We start from the raw sequence: 15,504 nt of genomic DNA, 5'->3' as shown, positions 1-15,504 counted from the left end.
CGGTATGTATTAATTACGCGACTACCCCTTCAATTTGACCCCTCAAGGTCATGATGACACGGTATGTATTAATTACGCGACTACCCCTTCAATGACCCCTGAAGGTCATGATGACACAATTTAAGTATTTAAAAAGCATCTTTATTGACCAATGATCGTCTTGGTATGAACTTGATTCTAACTGGATCTTTACATCTAAGTACCAAGTCGGGGGCTAAGACGACCTTGTCTCTCGGATCCAAGGAGACCAACTTAAAGTTAAGTAGTACTTGGGACAATAAAACCTTCAATTCGATGTTCGCGAATTTCTGGCCTAAATTAGTTTTCCGTGGGTCAAAGGTCAATTATGAGATTGGTTATTTTATAAGCTTACCGATGCAGTTTCTAGGTCCAGCCGAAAATGGTATAAAGGCGAATGGGTGCTTTGACGTTTCGTTTTCCATAGAGAAGCGTTCGGGGTCAAAGGTTTCCGGGTTGGGGTAGATATCGGGGTCACGATGAAGCATGTAAATGAAAACGTAAACTTCGGTGCCATTTGGTAACACTTTATCGCCTGTAATACGGTATAGTCTTGCTGAAGGTCATCTTGAGGTCAAGATATGTAGCTAATTTATATATACCAATGGTCAGATCTTCCTCCAACTTCCTGGCGAATCCTGGTATGGGCGGGTACAAACGTTGGCATTCCTACACAAAATAATGTTATACATGGCAATTATGTCATTTGAAAACGACATAATTACCTTGATAACTTTGTCCATGTACTTGGTGTCCTTCATGTTATCCAAATTGATGTTATTCGTCGTGGTTTCACCGCCAGTAACTTCGACTAATTCGTTGTAGACCTTGTCCTGAATGTCCCCGTAAAGCCCGAGAAGGTATAGTACCCACGTGAGACTCGTGGATGTCGTATCGTGACCCTAAAGACCGTTAATAAGGTTATTGAAGGTCACAGGTCAATAGAGTAATATTTTACCCCGAACATGAAGGTGTTGACCTCATCCGTCATGTCTTTCTCTGTGAAATCAGGATTACGGTAATGTTCCTCCAGTAAGAGGTCCAAAAATGCTAATTTCTTTCTCGGGGTCGAAAGGTCATTATCCGAATTATTATTTCCGGGGTCATTCTGGCCTTTCTTCTCCCTGATTACCTTTTAAATATTTTAATATCCCTCTAAATGTCAAGTAAACAACATTTGAAAGGTTTACTTGGGCCGTCGTATTTTGAATAATTCCTATGTTTTTCTTAAAACGTAGTCCATCGCTGGTCAAGTGGTAGATCAAGTCTGACCACAGCCAGGGACGCGGTGCTCGTAATGACAGCAGTCTGGTCATTCTGTTAAGTCACGGTTCATTGTATATTACTTGAGCGGCTTGGGTTGCCTCAGTGGCAATCCAAGTCACGTACGCTACGATGAGGATAGTTTCCTGGAAGGTTATAAGTAGTCTGTGGACTTACTCGTGAACTGCCGTGCAGTACTCTGAATCGTGATTCTCCTGGTAGTTACCTCGAACGCCCATTGCCGTTTCTGAATTGCATTTAACAAATTGACGCTTGGGGACTGTTGCGTTGGAAAACGGTCTCTTACCACTTATAATGTCCAAGGTGCAATAAGTCAACAGGGGCACGATATCAATCCATGGCTCTTTGGAATGAGAGCGTATCTTTTCCACAAGTACTTCGGCGTGATGGTTCATAATGGGCAAGAAGTCTTGCAGTATACGAAAATGGAAGGTTGGCGTCAAAAGTTTGCGCCTCGAACGCCATTCCCGACCTTGGCTACAAAGCGCCAATAAACGGTTGCATTATTTGACTGGACATCGCGCCTAGACTTGAGACTCTTCTCTTGACTGACCTGGTTACTAGTCCCTTTCCAAGCCACGGTTCAATGAACCTGTACAGTTTGCTCTTGTTAATAGAGACGTTACTGGACAGCAACGGCTAGACAAGTAAATGTTACAAAATATACCGTCGTGATGATAGAAGACGTACAATAGGACAGACGTCAACAGACTGTCACTTACTTCGACAGTTTTTGGACCAAAGAGCATTACCACGGGTGTGGTTCCTAACCATAGTAGGACCATCTTCTCCTTGCAATAGACGCGGCACGTGCCTTGCCTTATTTCGAAGGTGACTGGTCATAGTGCCATAGAGAATTATAGTAAGAGGAGTAGAGGCTTGATTACAAGTCCACTCCTCTTGATATAATTCTCACTGGAACGCTTAGCTTACGTGTGGACGGTGTTGAAATATTTGATGGTTTCATGGTCCCGACTTGTTTTAAAGACAAATACAAGGGAATTAGGCGTGGACCCGCGATTTCGTTGACTTTTCGGACAAATTTGACGAATTTGAACAATTTCCAAAGACACAAGGGCAACAAAATCGTCAATAGAAATGTCAAAATGACTTTCAAGAGGATATTGTCGGCCTCCATCGCGTTGGTAATCAAAGAACAGTTTGATTTAGGTGTACTCGAGTGCGCCGATTTGTTGGGTTCATTTTTAATCGAGTAAGATAAGAGGAAACTTGATACGATGTAAATGCGTTTCTACTGATTATATAGTTGTTTAAACAAAAGAGGTTCTTAGAGAAATGGTGCTGTCAAGGCCATCGTCAACTCCGTTACTTAGTCGGGCATTTAACAAATAGTATCCTTCCGCCGTAGTTTCTTACTCGCTGACAAGTGACGATGTTTCCTTATATTAGTTTCAATCTATATTTAAAATTCCAGTGTCTTATGTCTTACAACGCGTACTCTATTTAACAGAAATAAGGTTGATAGCGCGTTTCCACCGATTTATAGACGGGCTTTATGGCTTTTGGGGCTTGATTTACCGCCATCTTGCAAAATGGCGGACTTAAATGTAAAAACATTCATTCTGTCCGCCCGTTTCCACCAGTTTTGATAATATTCGTGGTTCCCTGTATCCCATAGACTAACGGATATTTCACTCCAATTTAATTACTCCGTTTAAAATGCCAATGCCAACGACATTGCACTGCAATAATGCCGTTTTCTATTGGCATTTTCTATGGAGCAATTTTCTTGGATTGAGAATACGTAAGTTCCTTTTTAAATTGCCGCATTATACGCATCTATGACTAATTTAATATTGCTCCATGGCGGTAGTCTGCTAGCAGCCAATGAAAAACGACCTTTGTCATACGAGACGTAGTCACGTGACCTAGAGAGAAAAAATCCCCCTAATTTTGCCATCATATTGAAGTCGTACGTGTTTCGGTAATATCAATTACAACCTCTATTTTAATACGAAATGCGATCGAGTTTTAAAATATTTAGAAAAACTATCCTAAATAAATTTATTTGGTTTCGACATGAATTTAGAAGTCGTACATTTTGAGGTGAGTACATTTTAAATTAATTTATAGATTCAAATTAGGCTTAGCGATTGGTATTAAGAGTAAATTAACCAAAATGGCGTGGACTGAATTTCATTAACAAATTCAATTAGTGCGCCTCACGCTGTATTTTATTGATTGATGAATTGTAACGCGACATCAAATCGGTTATCGGAAAATTTTAATATCGCTATTAAGCGAGGTAATTTAAATCAAAATAAATTACTTTAATATAACTAAATAATTAGGTTTAATTTAAAAGGAATGAATAGTACTTATTTTTAAGTGTTTTCCCTGGTAAGTTCACTCTCAGATTGTGAAATGGCGCTGCTCTTTAAAGGTATCAAAACAAATCAATAATATTTGAACAACTTCGAAACAACTGTAGTCTTTTTTCCCTTGGGAATTTTGGTGCCTCGCAACTTAATTCGCTCAAAAACTACAAGTATAGCTTTAAGTACTGAATGGGAAAGAGCGTCCGGGTTGGACACCAACCGGACATTACTTGAAAATTCGTTTTTGTTCAAGGGTGCCAAGGGTCAAAGGAGAAACTAAAAAAAGCTAGGGAATTTAAAAATGGGTCAAAAGGGTTATGGAAAATTTTATGGCAACCCTGTTTTTTTGGTCATCTCATTGTTAAAGTCTACCCTCTCAAACTTGGCGGCCGTGTACCGAGGGGCCCAACCACTTTATACATAAGTGCATATGATAGACTACAGTCGGCGCCACGTTTATTTAAATCCCAGAAAATAGTACTCGTTCGGGACTACCCCAAATAGAGAGCTTTCAGATGGGATAGTAGTACGTCACACCCTAGCTCCCAAGTCTTACCGGCGCTGTTCTGGTAGCCATATTGGGGGTGGTCTCAGCTTCATTCCTGCAGTATAAACCCACCCACCAATATGGCAGCGTAACTTATGTCACATGCAGTATACATTTTTTTTCATCTCAATGGCATAACTTCACCAGTAATTTAGCGCTAGTACTTGCTTGTTTATGTAAATATGCAAATAGTGGTGTTTACAGTGAGGTTACAAGAGGTCGAAGTAGGCTTTCTCTAGCTAATTATTTTATTCCAGGCGTCAGGGGGGTGTCCCCGCGTGTATATGGGGGCGGGGGGCATGAAGTGGGAATCTTGATAAACGACCCGATAATCTGTAGTATGAAGCCAGGGGTGGTGGGGGGCACCCCCCCGCTCTTAATGGATACTCGGGGCAAATATTAATAAAGTGCTTCGGACACAAAGTTACCACTAAAGTGTTATTTAAAGGGGAATCAATACAACACCAGTTATACTAGCGACCAAGGGGGGACACACTTTCTCTTAGCCGCATACTGATAGACTGGAATTGAATACCCCTTTTGTCCTGTTTAGACGTAGATTGCATTAAAACTACAATCAAAAAGTAGTTCTTAAAATTTTAATTTTTATTCTGTTATTGGGCAGAGTTCCAAATATGGTTTTGTTAATTAAAAATACACGCTTTGTTAAATTAATTTAATTTAAAATAATCTTAATGATCTAAAGCGCTTCTGAACTTCTGAAATTTCGTAAATTTCTATAAAGTTAACAGAATAATATTTTGACGAAAAAATGCCTTTCATTCTCCCTCCTTTCAAACAGTTAATTTTTGAGGGTTTTAGGATACAATTTTAGGAAGTGTCCGTCCCCTCGACTGGCGAGAATTTCCCGTTAGTAATTCTCGGATGCAATTTGATGGTCTCGAATAAATTAAACGCGGAATTGGCCAAGTACTTCACTCCACTCCACTCTTCCCTCTCCTCCATGCCGGGCTGGCTTTATTCAAAATACGCATTCCGCCTAAAAACAAACAAAAGGCGCTTAACAATTAACTAGGTACTTAGTTTTAAATACTCCGAAATGGAATTCGCACTTTTCTAGATTAATTATCTCGCCATCTATTTGGGGCAGTGACGTCGCGCTCTGGTCACTCGCTATGGTCCTACCAGAAGGGGATAATTCTGAACAAGGATGATACTGTGTATCATCTTAATACTTTAGCAAATCTAATAGACCTAAATGTCCTCTTTGATCTAGTGTTCTCGAATTTTCCCTAATTGCAAAGCATTCTCCCGAAAACAGTCCCAAATAAATCAAAAAAGCGATCAGAAAACCGAATATTTCCATAATTTTCAAATTCCTTTTGTCAAATCTCCGCTTGTAATTAAGATGGCTCCTTGCGCCACGCAAATCTAATAGACCTAAATGTCCTCTTTGGTCTAGTGTTCTCGAATTTTCCCTAATTGCAAAGAATTATCCCGAAAACAGTCCCAAATAAATCAAAAAAGCGATCAGAAAACCGAATATTTCCATAATTTTCAAATTTCTTTTGTCAAATCTCCGCTTGTAATTAAGATGGCTCCTTGCGCCACGCAAATCTAATAGACCTAAATGTCCTCTTTGGTCTAGTGTTCTCGAATTTTCCCTAATTGCAAAGAATTCTCCCGAAAACAGTCCCAAATAAATCAAAAAAGCGATCAGAAAACCGAATATTTCCATAATTTTCAAATTCCTTTTGTCAAATCTCCGCTTGTAATTAAGATGGCTCCTTGCGCCACGCAAATCTAATAGACCTAAATGTCCTCTTTAAACTAGTGTTCTCGAATTTTCCCTAATTGCAAAGAATTCTCCCGAAAACAGTCCCAAATAAATCAAAAAAGCGATCAGAAAACCGAATATTTCCATAATTTTCAAATTCCTTTTGTCAAATCTCCGCTTGTAATTAAGATGGCTCCTTGCGCCACGCAAATCTAATAGACCAAAATGTCTATTGGTGCTATATAGTGGGATCTATATCTATCATTTTCTGGAAGGATTTGGTGAAGGGTCATTTTATAATAGACAATCACGTGATTGTCGCTCGCTTCACTACCTCAAATTTAATTTCTAATACTATTTGTTATTATATAACGCGTGCGACTGGATTAAGACCCCATCCATTTGTCCGTTGGATCTACTTCATTTTAATTGATCATTGATACTCGCCTCGGATTTGAGTTTTAGCAATAAGACTATATATTGTGGTACCAAGGATACTTAAGTTGTACGTATTAATGAATGGCAATGCATTAAGAATATACTATACGTATCTTTCCCTGCTCTTGGGCTCCGATTCAAATCGCGGTAGCTGGCTGGTGATTTAAATATTTTTCGCATTGATAACGAGAGAGAGGTTATAGGCCTACCCTCGCGTTCTACCATAAGATGAAGTACGTTCCATCTTCTATAAGTACCACGTGACTAATATGGTTTTGTAATAAGTTCCGTATGTACGTGTATGTATTCAAAAGTGATCCAATTGAAAATTGGAGACGTTTTATATAAGAAAAAAAAATAGTTTTGGTGGTAATCTGTTGCGGTAAGCCTTTGGGACACTCATGTACCACTTGAAGAATAACCAGTGTCCAACTTATAATATAACAAATCTTACGAACTTATGATCTTACCGTATCATTATTTTAAATCCGTGGAGGGTGGAGGGGGGTTGTGGAAGAGGAGAGAGATAGATTCCTTAATGATGGATATATGCAAATTGAGACGCGTTCCCCCACGTGTGCGAGCTGCAGGATAAGCCCTTAGATTTCCCTGCAAATCAATAAATACATTCACCCAACAAATAGAATGAATCTCTTGTTTTCTCGTTCTTCCCAAAACCGATCAGGAGCAAGGAACACGGCGCCGTCAAAAGACAACTGGTAACACACCGTGTAAGCCAAGACACTAATCCTACCATGGGATCGTACCAGGACGCTCAGGCTTCAACTGGGAACGCCGAACTCATTTGGTCTTCAATGTCGACGACGCGTGGTTGAGGTTGAGTAGCAATACCGTGGGTAGGCGATAGCTTTGTGGGTCGCTTAGAGGACCAAGGGAACAGTACTTAAAGTTAACTTTTACCAGAAGTGGGATAAGGGACAAGAAATAAAGAGCTCTAGCATTGGTAGTAGATCCTGCAGGCACTAGTGAACAAATTTGAGGATTTTATGCCACCGCTTCCATCGCGCCAACCTACACTAGAGAGAAAACAATTGGTCGAGTTCCAAAAACATTTCCTACCCCCCTTCAACTCAAGCTAAAGCCGCGGAACACGGACGAAGCTGGTGCTTGAATCTAGTTCGGCCCCCGTCTACCACCACCCGAGAGCGTCTCGCGTTTTGGAGGGGAAATTCAGAAACCGCTACCAGAGCGCCAACCGTTGGTGTCTTATCAAGAATATTCACTTTCGCCAAGTGATGAATTTGGTTAGCTCAGTACTTCCATTCCCTTATCTTACTTCTGGTCCTCAACCATCTCATGTACTATTTTCTCGGGAAAGATCAAACATGGGGGCGACTTACATCTTGGGGCTTTGCCTTCCTTCTATCAAACAAAGGGAATCCGGTGTTTGGGGTCGGGGGTCGTGGATGGCGGGGTGTACACAAAAATAATGGTGACAAACGCTTAGTGTCTCTCTTGTTTGATTTGACAACCGAGAAAATATCATGGAGGGGGAGGAGGTGATGGTATGGAATTGCCAGATCAGCGCGAGCCAAGAGGTACTATTAGCATTAATGATTAAACAATGGGGGATGAGGGTTAGGGGGCAGGGACAGCGACCCCATTTTCCCCCAGAATGCATTTAGAACTTGGTAGGTAGATACCGATTTAAATCGTTTTGCTGCCGCCGTCATATTTGCATACGAGGAAATTTAATTACTTTTCCTAAGTGAAATGACGCGAAATTAGTAATATTTAATGTAAATTATTTAAATTTGACCTAAATATTATGCCTACGTCGTGTTAATATATTAGTTATTTTTAATAATTAAAACTAACAACTAACTCTCTTTTGGATATTTTTGCCAATTCATTGAAGGAGATTTAACTTCTAGAAGCGGTTTGTTACTTCCCATGCGTAGAACCATCCCACTCATGTATTTAAATGGCTTCAATTTGACCTTAATATTAGCTACGTCAAATTAATTTCTTGCCTTTAACAATTAAAAGTATATCTTTAGGCGATAATGTTGTCAATTCATCAAAGTAGATTTATCGCCTTAATTCGATATAAAATTTTAACGAAGGGATTACGTGATATGTTGGAAATTGTCACGTTCCGACGATACTATATCTATCTATGTGGTGGGGCTAGGAACCTTAATCCAATTGGTCGATGTTAAAACGTATTACGATATATAATCCCCCCCCTCCCGCGAGCATGTCGAAATCGGGCTTTGTACAATAGAAGGTAGATAGATTGGATTTGTACACGGCATAATTTGATCGTCTCTCTCTCTCTCTCTCTCTCTCTCTCTCTCTCTCTCTCTCTCTCTCTCTCGCTCTCTCTCGCTCTCTCTCTCTCTCGCTCTCTCTCTCTCTCGCTCTCTCTCTCTCGCTCTCTCTCTCGCTCTCTCTCTCGCTCTCTCTCTCGCTCTCTCTCTCGCTCTCTCTCTCGCTCTCTCTCTCGCTCTCTCTCTCTCTCTCGCTCTCTCTCTCTCTCGCTCTCTCTCTCTCTGAGCCAAAGATCGGATAATACCTTCCTACATCTCTCTCTCTCACACTCACTCACTAAAGGTCCCGTAACATGCTTGCATGTAACTTTGGGATTATAAGAGGTATCCACGAATGCATACGGCTAATTGGAATTAGTCATTGTGTATAGCCATAGTCTCAACTTATCTTTCACCTTCTGCGCCTAGAAACTCGCGTTGCTACCAGCCAATCAAATTACAGTTTAGAATTAACGGATGGGAAGTTTCCAAGGCCGGCAAATAAAACCAGGTTGAAATTAAGACGGAAAATACTTGGGGGCGCAATTATTCTTAGTATTTTTATGGATACCTTGAGGTATACGGGGGAAATCAATAGAGTCCCTTTCTTAACATAAATAGTTGAACTAATTTTGATTGGATTGTTTCAAATTCTCTCAATTATGAGGAATATTTGCTAACATTGAAACACTGTATGTAACCTTGGAACGTGATAGATAAGATTGTCCTTTTTCCAATTAATGGTGTCGAGTATTTGGACATCCATCAAATTCAGCTCGGGAAATTTAGGTTTATGGATTGTTCCTTCTTTAGAACGGTAACAATGTAAATGCGCTTTGAGATTGAGACGCCGGAAGCCCAGAAATCTGAAAGTATAATGGTCACGAAATACTTAAAAGTATATTATAGATCTAGTTGTCTTTTTATCAAAGGTACCAAGTACTCTGACCTATCCCAACGAGAGTCACAGTCTAGTGAATAAATAAATAATTAATTCACTATTTTCAAAAGGATACTGTCTAACATTTTAGGGTCAAAACTCCACGTTACAGTAACATTTTGCAAAATCCCTGTGATACCACTAATGGTCCTCTCCGCAGTTATCCTAATTACTCATTCAGGGCCCCGATATAATCAGTTTTAATATGAAATGAACTAATTTTGATATACTAAAATGGTAATTTTTTAATCGTGTTACAGGCACTTTTTTGAGGGGTTAGGGGGTGGTGGGGGTGGGTGGGTTATAGGTTGTTAATTAGTCGGGCGTGAGTGAGGAGTGACTAATTATCATATTGGCCGGATCATCTATAGCAATAACGATCAGGTGGGGCTTAATTTAACTCACGGCATTTGAATACGCCCTTAAAGAATCTTCGTCTTTCCGAGGGACACCAGGGGATCAACCCTATACCCCCACCTACCCCGCCTTTAAAACCCCAGCCGAGGGGATAACCACTTCAGAAGGATTCATCTGTTACAATATGGACAAATTAATCCAGAAAGAAGTCTCATAAAGAATTCCGCAAAATTCCAAGAAATGTTTTCAATATTTCATGAAATTTGAGAAGTAAATTAAACCGAGAAATAATGGTGTTGCCAGCTGTATATGAAACGTTGAAAATTATTTAGAATCTCGGCAATTATTCCCGCTAATCTCTTGGGTATATTTTGGCCCAGCTCTTGGTGGTTTTAGCAATTCTGCATTTGTTAATTTGATATTTCACGTGCTTTAGCAGTTGAAGGAGTAAGGTCACGTGAGAGGTGAATACGGTCTTTCGCACGTGATTAAGGTCACGTGAGAGGTGAATACGGTCTTTCGCAGTGATTAAGGTCACGTGAGAGGTGAATACCGTCTTTTGCACGTGGTTAAGAACACGTGTAATTTAATATATAAATAATTCTGAACAATCTGCAACAAAAAATATTTAGAATTCAGGAATCTGAAATGGGTTTAGTTTTTTTAGGGGAGGTGATCGAGGCCCGGGAGTGGGTAGCCCCTCGGTTTATAAATCTCTGTAGGCTCGCTTTATGGCGTAAAACCTGTGGTACATGGGTGGCCTAACCCGCGCCCCGCGCCTTCGGGAATGTATATATAAGGCTATGTAATACCTAGAGAAGATGAAAACTTATCTCACGCGAAATCCTAATTAAGGTTCAAACCCCAAAAATCCATAAGACACCCACTTCTCCCCCCCGCTCCTAAGGGGAAGAGGCCATGCATGCATGCTTCCACTCTATGCATGGTCATCTTGGGACATAGATAGATGGGGTACGGATAATTTCAGATCCAAAATGTCCTAAGTCCCCACTGTTTCATTCATTCTCCCTTGAGGCAAGTATAGAATTTCTATTGTTTTCTGGTATATCAAGGTCACTTTTTAAAGGTCGAGACGCCAAAAAACAAATAACTCTGATGCGTTTTAAAATTATACGAAGCGGCATGTTCAAAAATATAACGTATACATTCTTATTTGGAGTTGATACGTTTTTAGGGCGCCATAATCATTCCGTGATGTTAAGAATACATGTCCCTCTTCTCCGCTAGGGTTAGGGAAGGGGGCTGCCCTTCGGTTGGGCGAGAGCCCATTTTGCCCGGGTCCCGGTGATAGCGCGTAGTGGCAGATTAAAACTATATACTTTTCCTATGGTGCGTTTCAGGTCTTTTAGCTTGGGATTCATTTATGGGGCTCGACGCGACCTACCTCGGATTGAGGGGTTGCTTTGGGTCATTTATAGTTTAAAGGTCATCACCGCGCGCGCGCTGGCTGTTATTAACGATCACGGGGTTTCTCTTCTTTTAATTAATGGGAGATAGACGCCAACCATCTCGCCCTTCCTATCACACAGCACGCACGACATATCATTCCGAATAGCAAACCCGCAATTGCAATTATCATCATATGCGCTAACAGGGTGGTTTAGATATTCGTCACTGCAGTATTATTGTCTTTGCAATTTAGGCATAGTAGTTTCCCCCCAAACCTTCGTCGCAAAAATCGCACTGAGTAGTAGATTATGGGAGGATAATACTATTTTAGAATTAAAGCTACTATTTTACGATGTTTTTATTAAGTTCTTGTTTCTGTTTAAACATAATATTGTGTGGAATGAGTCTTGAAGTTATTTAATCGTAGGGTGAAAACTACTACATTTTAGAAGGATAATACTATACCCAAATCTAAGCTGTTGTTGTGACTATTCCATAATGCGATGCAGGAAAAAAACCACTAGGTTGTAGTTGGATAACTTTATCCCCGATTGAACTGAAATATCTAAGCCATCCTGTTTAAGTTGGCGTTAGATAAAAGCTAGTTACAGGTATTTTTAGATTGGAAGTTCTGATACACGAAGCTTCATTAGTCTAACTGGATCCCTATATTTTAATGAGTATAGAGATCTATTAGAGCGCCAGTTAATTGAGAAAATAATGCACGGTCCAAGAGCTAGTGCAGGCCCACGTCAATGGACCTTCAACTAATATTTAAAATTAATAATAATTTACAAAACCGAATGTGATTGGGTAATCTTCGACAACCTTCTAGTTACACTGTTACCAATGTGTTTTATTTAATTCCAGAGTTCCCTTTAAAAATTATACAATGAAACTTTATTACTCAGTTTAAATCTTAATTCATTGTATTTGAACTTAAAAGTTTCAGTTTTAAATATTTTAAGTTTTAGTCGTTGAAATTGGTCCCTTTTTTGTACTTGCCTTGGTACTTTGATTCGGCCGATCGAGTCAGGTCCGTTTCATTTTCAAGTAGTTTCTTGATATACGAAAGTGTGTAAATAAATTGTTGAGGGGGGGAAAAACTGAGCGAGAAAGGTACAGAAAGATTTTTAATTAAATCCGTAAATCATTTAGACTTGAACTTCTTGTCTGAAAGGAAAAACTAAAACAGGCTGCAGTTGCTGCCGCGTCTTTTTGAAGTTTCAAAATTTCTTTACATCAAAGTCTCTAGGCCTAATCTTCGTTCAAATTCGATAGGATGGACACTTGCACCCACCAGAAGCTCGACGTCACTCGCTTGGTGGAGTGATATTATAAGTGTTTTAAATCAACTAAGTTTAATTTTAAACTTGATAAGGGATTGGAAAACTGGGTGAACACTTGCAATGAATAACACAAAAATATAGGGTCAATTTAGTTAATTTTCCCTGGGACCGTAACTTCTAATGGACCCGGGCCAACTGCCTTGATGGGGGCCCTCGATTTTCTAATTTTTTGGGGGGGCCCGAAAACTCTCTCGATGGCCCTAAATAAAAAGGTGGTCCTGAAAGGATGATAGGACCCTATTAAAGTCAAATGAACAATCAATTTTGAGTCGAAAATGTTCTATCACAATTAGGTCTTTAGATATATCCCCTTAACAAGGTACGATTGGCGTAATTTGCCAAGAAGTTGTAGAACTTATGCTATGGAACTGGATAAAGCTCATTGTACATTTTTTTCTGAACCACAAGTACTTGTAGTAACGCGACTAGTTTCATGGTATTATCAGAGATTTAAAAACTTCTTAGGAAGATAATTATTTCCTTATGACAACTGGAGCTGTCCGACCCCTTGTTCAATGTGGAGTTTAAATTTTTCCAGTCCATTCAGTTTTAATAAGAAACAGAAATTAGTCGGGAAAGAAACTTAAGTTCAAAGCCCCTTCCCCCCTCCTATATTTAGTTGGAAAGGGGGGGATAGGCGTTTGATTAAAGAGAAGAGAGTTGGGGTGGGGGGGTTTGCTCGGGAAACGATTATTTGATCAAAACTTAACCCGTTTCTCCTAATTAGATCTCTCTGTCGATGGAATAGAGTTAAAGGGAAGAGGCTGTAAGGAGGAGCGCGGGGGTGGGGAGGAGAAGGTTCTCATTATCATATTGTCCGTGTCATCTATATTGATGCTTCGTCAGGTGCAACTAATGCGAGAAGATCACTACCCCCCATCAAACCCCCCTCCCCGCGACAGCTCACCATCCAGTGATAATGCCAAAATTAGGACGAAGGTACCAACATTCTCAATCCAATCAAGGATTGGAATAGGATTATCTTACTATAATCTAGTGGCTTTCCCTCTGCCCTGTTGAGTATTAAACAACGGTAGATTAAATACAGTTTGATGTTCATGATGTATGTACAGTACGCCAACCCTCCAAGTTTCGAAATCTTTCTCACTCTGTAGTTTCTTTACAAAGTAGATGGAGGCTATCCTCTAGCGGTGCTTCTTGACCTCAATAAATTAACCCAAGAAGGTGACATCTCTTACCCCTATGGTGTTTCCTTCTCTTCTTCTGGAGTTGGGTTCATTTGAATTTTAAGGCATTGATCTTTGAATGCGTTCGAAATTATGTTTGCAATCAAACATGGGCACCTGGCGCTGGTAACTGTGACATTTTCAGTTTGCCAATGTACTGGCCTATGACTAGGGTACGCCTGTTCTGTCCCATTGGGTATCCCGGTGAAGGCACGCGGACGTACTTCTTTCTTATCTCAGATTCGACCTTAATCGAGGATCGTGATGTGATTGTCTCGCCTTGGTTGAACTTCTCGTAAAATGAGCGTTGTCACTTGGAATCCGTTGTGATATCGATTAAACGATAGTTCCAGCTCTTTGGCGTCATACAAACGGAGAGAGACTTCAGTGTTTGGAAGTATATGGGCGTCTGTGTGAGGGGTATCGTGGAACCAGTTGCCGGAAGGATCAACTCATCCCAATTTGACGCTTCATTCAACGCCCGTTACCTACCTGCACCCAGCCTGCATTGTCTCTTTTTCTTTCAAAGACCGAATTCTCAAGAATGGACCGAGGACTGGCTGGCCGCTTCGGGACTGACTGACTACTTTGAGAAGGAGAAATTCACCCTTTTGGAAAATTCATCTAAGTTCCGATTAGATACATTCAAATGAAGCAAATCCAAAAGAACGTCGTAGCCTTCAGCGCCAAAGAAGGAACCGATATTGGAGTAATTAGAAGACTGCAACGAAAATACTCTAATTTGATCAAGGCTAAATAGTGAGTTTAGGTGTGGCTAAATCAGAGGTGTCTCTCTAAAGCCATTTTAAAATTGTTTGTATTGAAAAACCGTTTTCCAAGATTGACCATAAATGATTCAGAAAATATTTCTGAGTGAAACTAGTTTGAACTTTCTAGGGTTGGACTTTGATTTTCAATTCATGACGTGACAAAACTCTTAAGCAGACGACGGGAAGTGCAGGCCCCCTTTGGGCACCACCTAACGATGGTATTAGTTTATTTTGATTCTTAGTAAGATGCCCGCCCACCCCAGTGTTTAAGTTTATAGGCCTATCGTTGGCGTTTTAGGAATGGCGTTCGAGTTGACGCTGTTAAAGTTGGGAGGGAATTTAGGCCCCTTTAATTATTAGGGTCATTTATTAAAGTTTGAAAAAGCCAGTTTAAGACTTTAGGGTTAACGCGCGCTCCATGTTTCGTAGCCTAGCAGGTGCCGGATTAAATAGTTCGGCCATATAAGCGCTGGCTTTAGTCAAGACCCACCACCAGCACCGCCGCCTTTCAAAGCCATCATGCATCGAGATCCTCGAATTACGAGTCATCAAAGACATTACTAGAGCGGATGGTTCGGCCCTCGTACAATTCTGCCTACTCAAAATGATTAAGTACTGTACACAGGGCCGGAAGTAAGCACAGGACACTGGACATTGTCCAATAAAATTTTAAAATGTCAAAAACCAAGGGGGGTCACTGGACAGTTGGACCAATAAATTTTCCCAAGTTTTGTTAGCTTGACTATGAAGATAAGACTCTATTTTTGCACACTCCAGTGGACAATGTCCCATAAAATTTCCAGTCAAACAGGACGTCACTGGACACATGTCCTATAAGAGATTTTTCTCATTTC

The 15,504-nt window shown here is 40.3% G+C and overlaps 2 protein-coding genes across 2 annotated transcripts; one reads left to right on the top strand and one right to left on the bottom strand.

The window, feature by feature from the left end:
• Positions 1–119: 119 nt before the first annotated feature.
• LOC149678017 (cytochrome P450 4C1-like) lies at positions 120–3,096 on the bottom strand. The gene is made up of 11 exons (XM_089836039.1): positions 2,236–3,096; positions 2,025–2,137; positions 1,856–1,941; positions 1,589–1,779; positions 1,459–1,528; positions 1,209–1,335; positions 977–1,150; positions 744–920; positions 621–687; positions 374–553; positions 120–313 (listed from the first exon to the last, which is right to left on the bottom strand). Exons 1-11 carry the CDS (start codon positions 2,438–2,440, stop codon positions 129–131), a joined length of 1,575 nt encoding a protein of 524 aa, XP_089692165.1. The 5' UTR covers positions 2,441–3,096; the 3' UTR covers positions 120–128.
• Positions 3,097–10,686: 7,590 nt separating this feature from the next.
• On the top strand, positions 10,687–14,581 carry LOC149678016 (uncharacterized). The gene is made up of 3 exons (XM_089836977.1): positions 10,687–10,723; positions 13,421–13,632; positions 14,228–14,581. The coding sequence occupies exons 1-3, from the start codon at positions 10,687–10,689 to the stop codon at positions 14,531–14,533; spliced, it is 555 nt and encodes a 184-aa protein (XP_089693103.1). The 3' UTR covers positions 14,534–14,581.
• The last annotated feature ends 923 nt before the right edge of the window (positions 14,582–15,504 follow it).

Source organism: Phalangium opilio, unplaced genomic scaffold, assembly GCF_054372755.1.
Source record: "Phalangium opilio isolate 3A_F unplaced genomic scaffold, DU_Popi_V2 ptg000042l_1, whole genome shotgun sequence".
Lineage (NCBI taxonomy): Eukaryota > Metazoa > Arthropoda > Arachnida > Opiliones > Phalangiidae > Phalangium > Phalangium opilio.
The sequence above is the reverse complement of the archived record's forward strand: the minus strand, read 5'-3'. Positions and strand labels throughout refer to the sequence as shown.

What these genes read in the sequence shown, in the direction of transcription:
- LOC149678016 (XM_089836977.1), top strand. Translation starts at nt 10,687, where the DNA reads ATGGGTGGCCTAACCCGCGCCCCGCGCCTTCGGGAAT. An exon ending in CGCCCCGCGCCTTCGGGAAT is followed by an intron (nt 10,724 to 13,420) that starts GTATATATAAGG and finishes TCTCCTAATTAG; the next exon opens with ATCTCTCTGTCGATGGAATA. An exon ending in ATGCCAAAATTAGGACGAAG is followed by an intron (nt 13,633 to 14,227) that starts GTACCAACATTC and finishes ATTAAACGATAG; the next exon opens with TTCCAGCTCTTTGGCGTCAT.
- LOC149678017 (XM_089836039.1), bottom strand. Translation starts at nt 2,440, where the DNA reads ATGGAGGCCGACAATATCCTCTTGAAAGTCATTTTGACATTTCTATTG. An exon ending in GGAAAGGGACTAGTAACCAG is followed by an intron (nt 1,780 to 1,855) that starts GTCAGTCAAGAG and finishes GGCGCTTTGTAG; the next exon opens with CCAAGGTCGGGAATGGCGTT. An exon ending in ACATGGACAAAGTTATCAAG is followed by an intron (nt 688 to 743) that starts GTAATTATGTCG and finishes TATTTTGTGTAG; the next exon opens with GAATGCCAACGTTTGTACCC.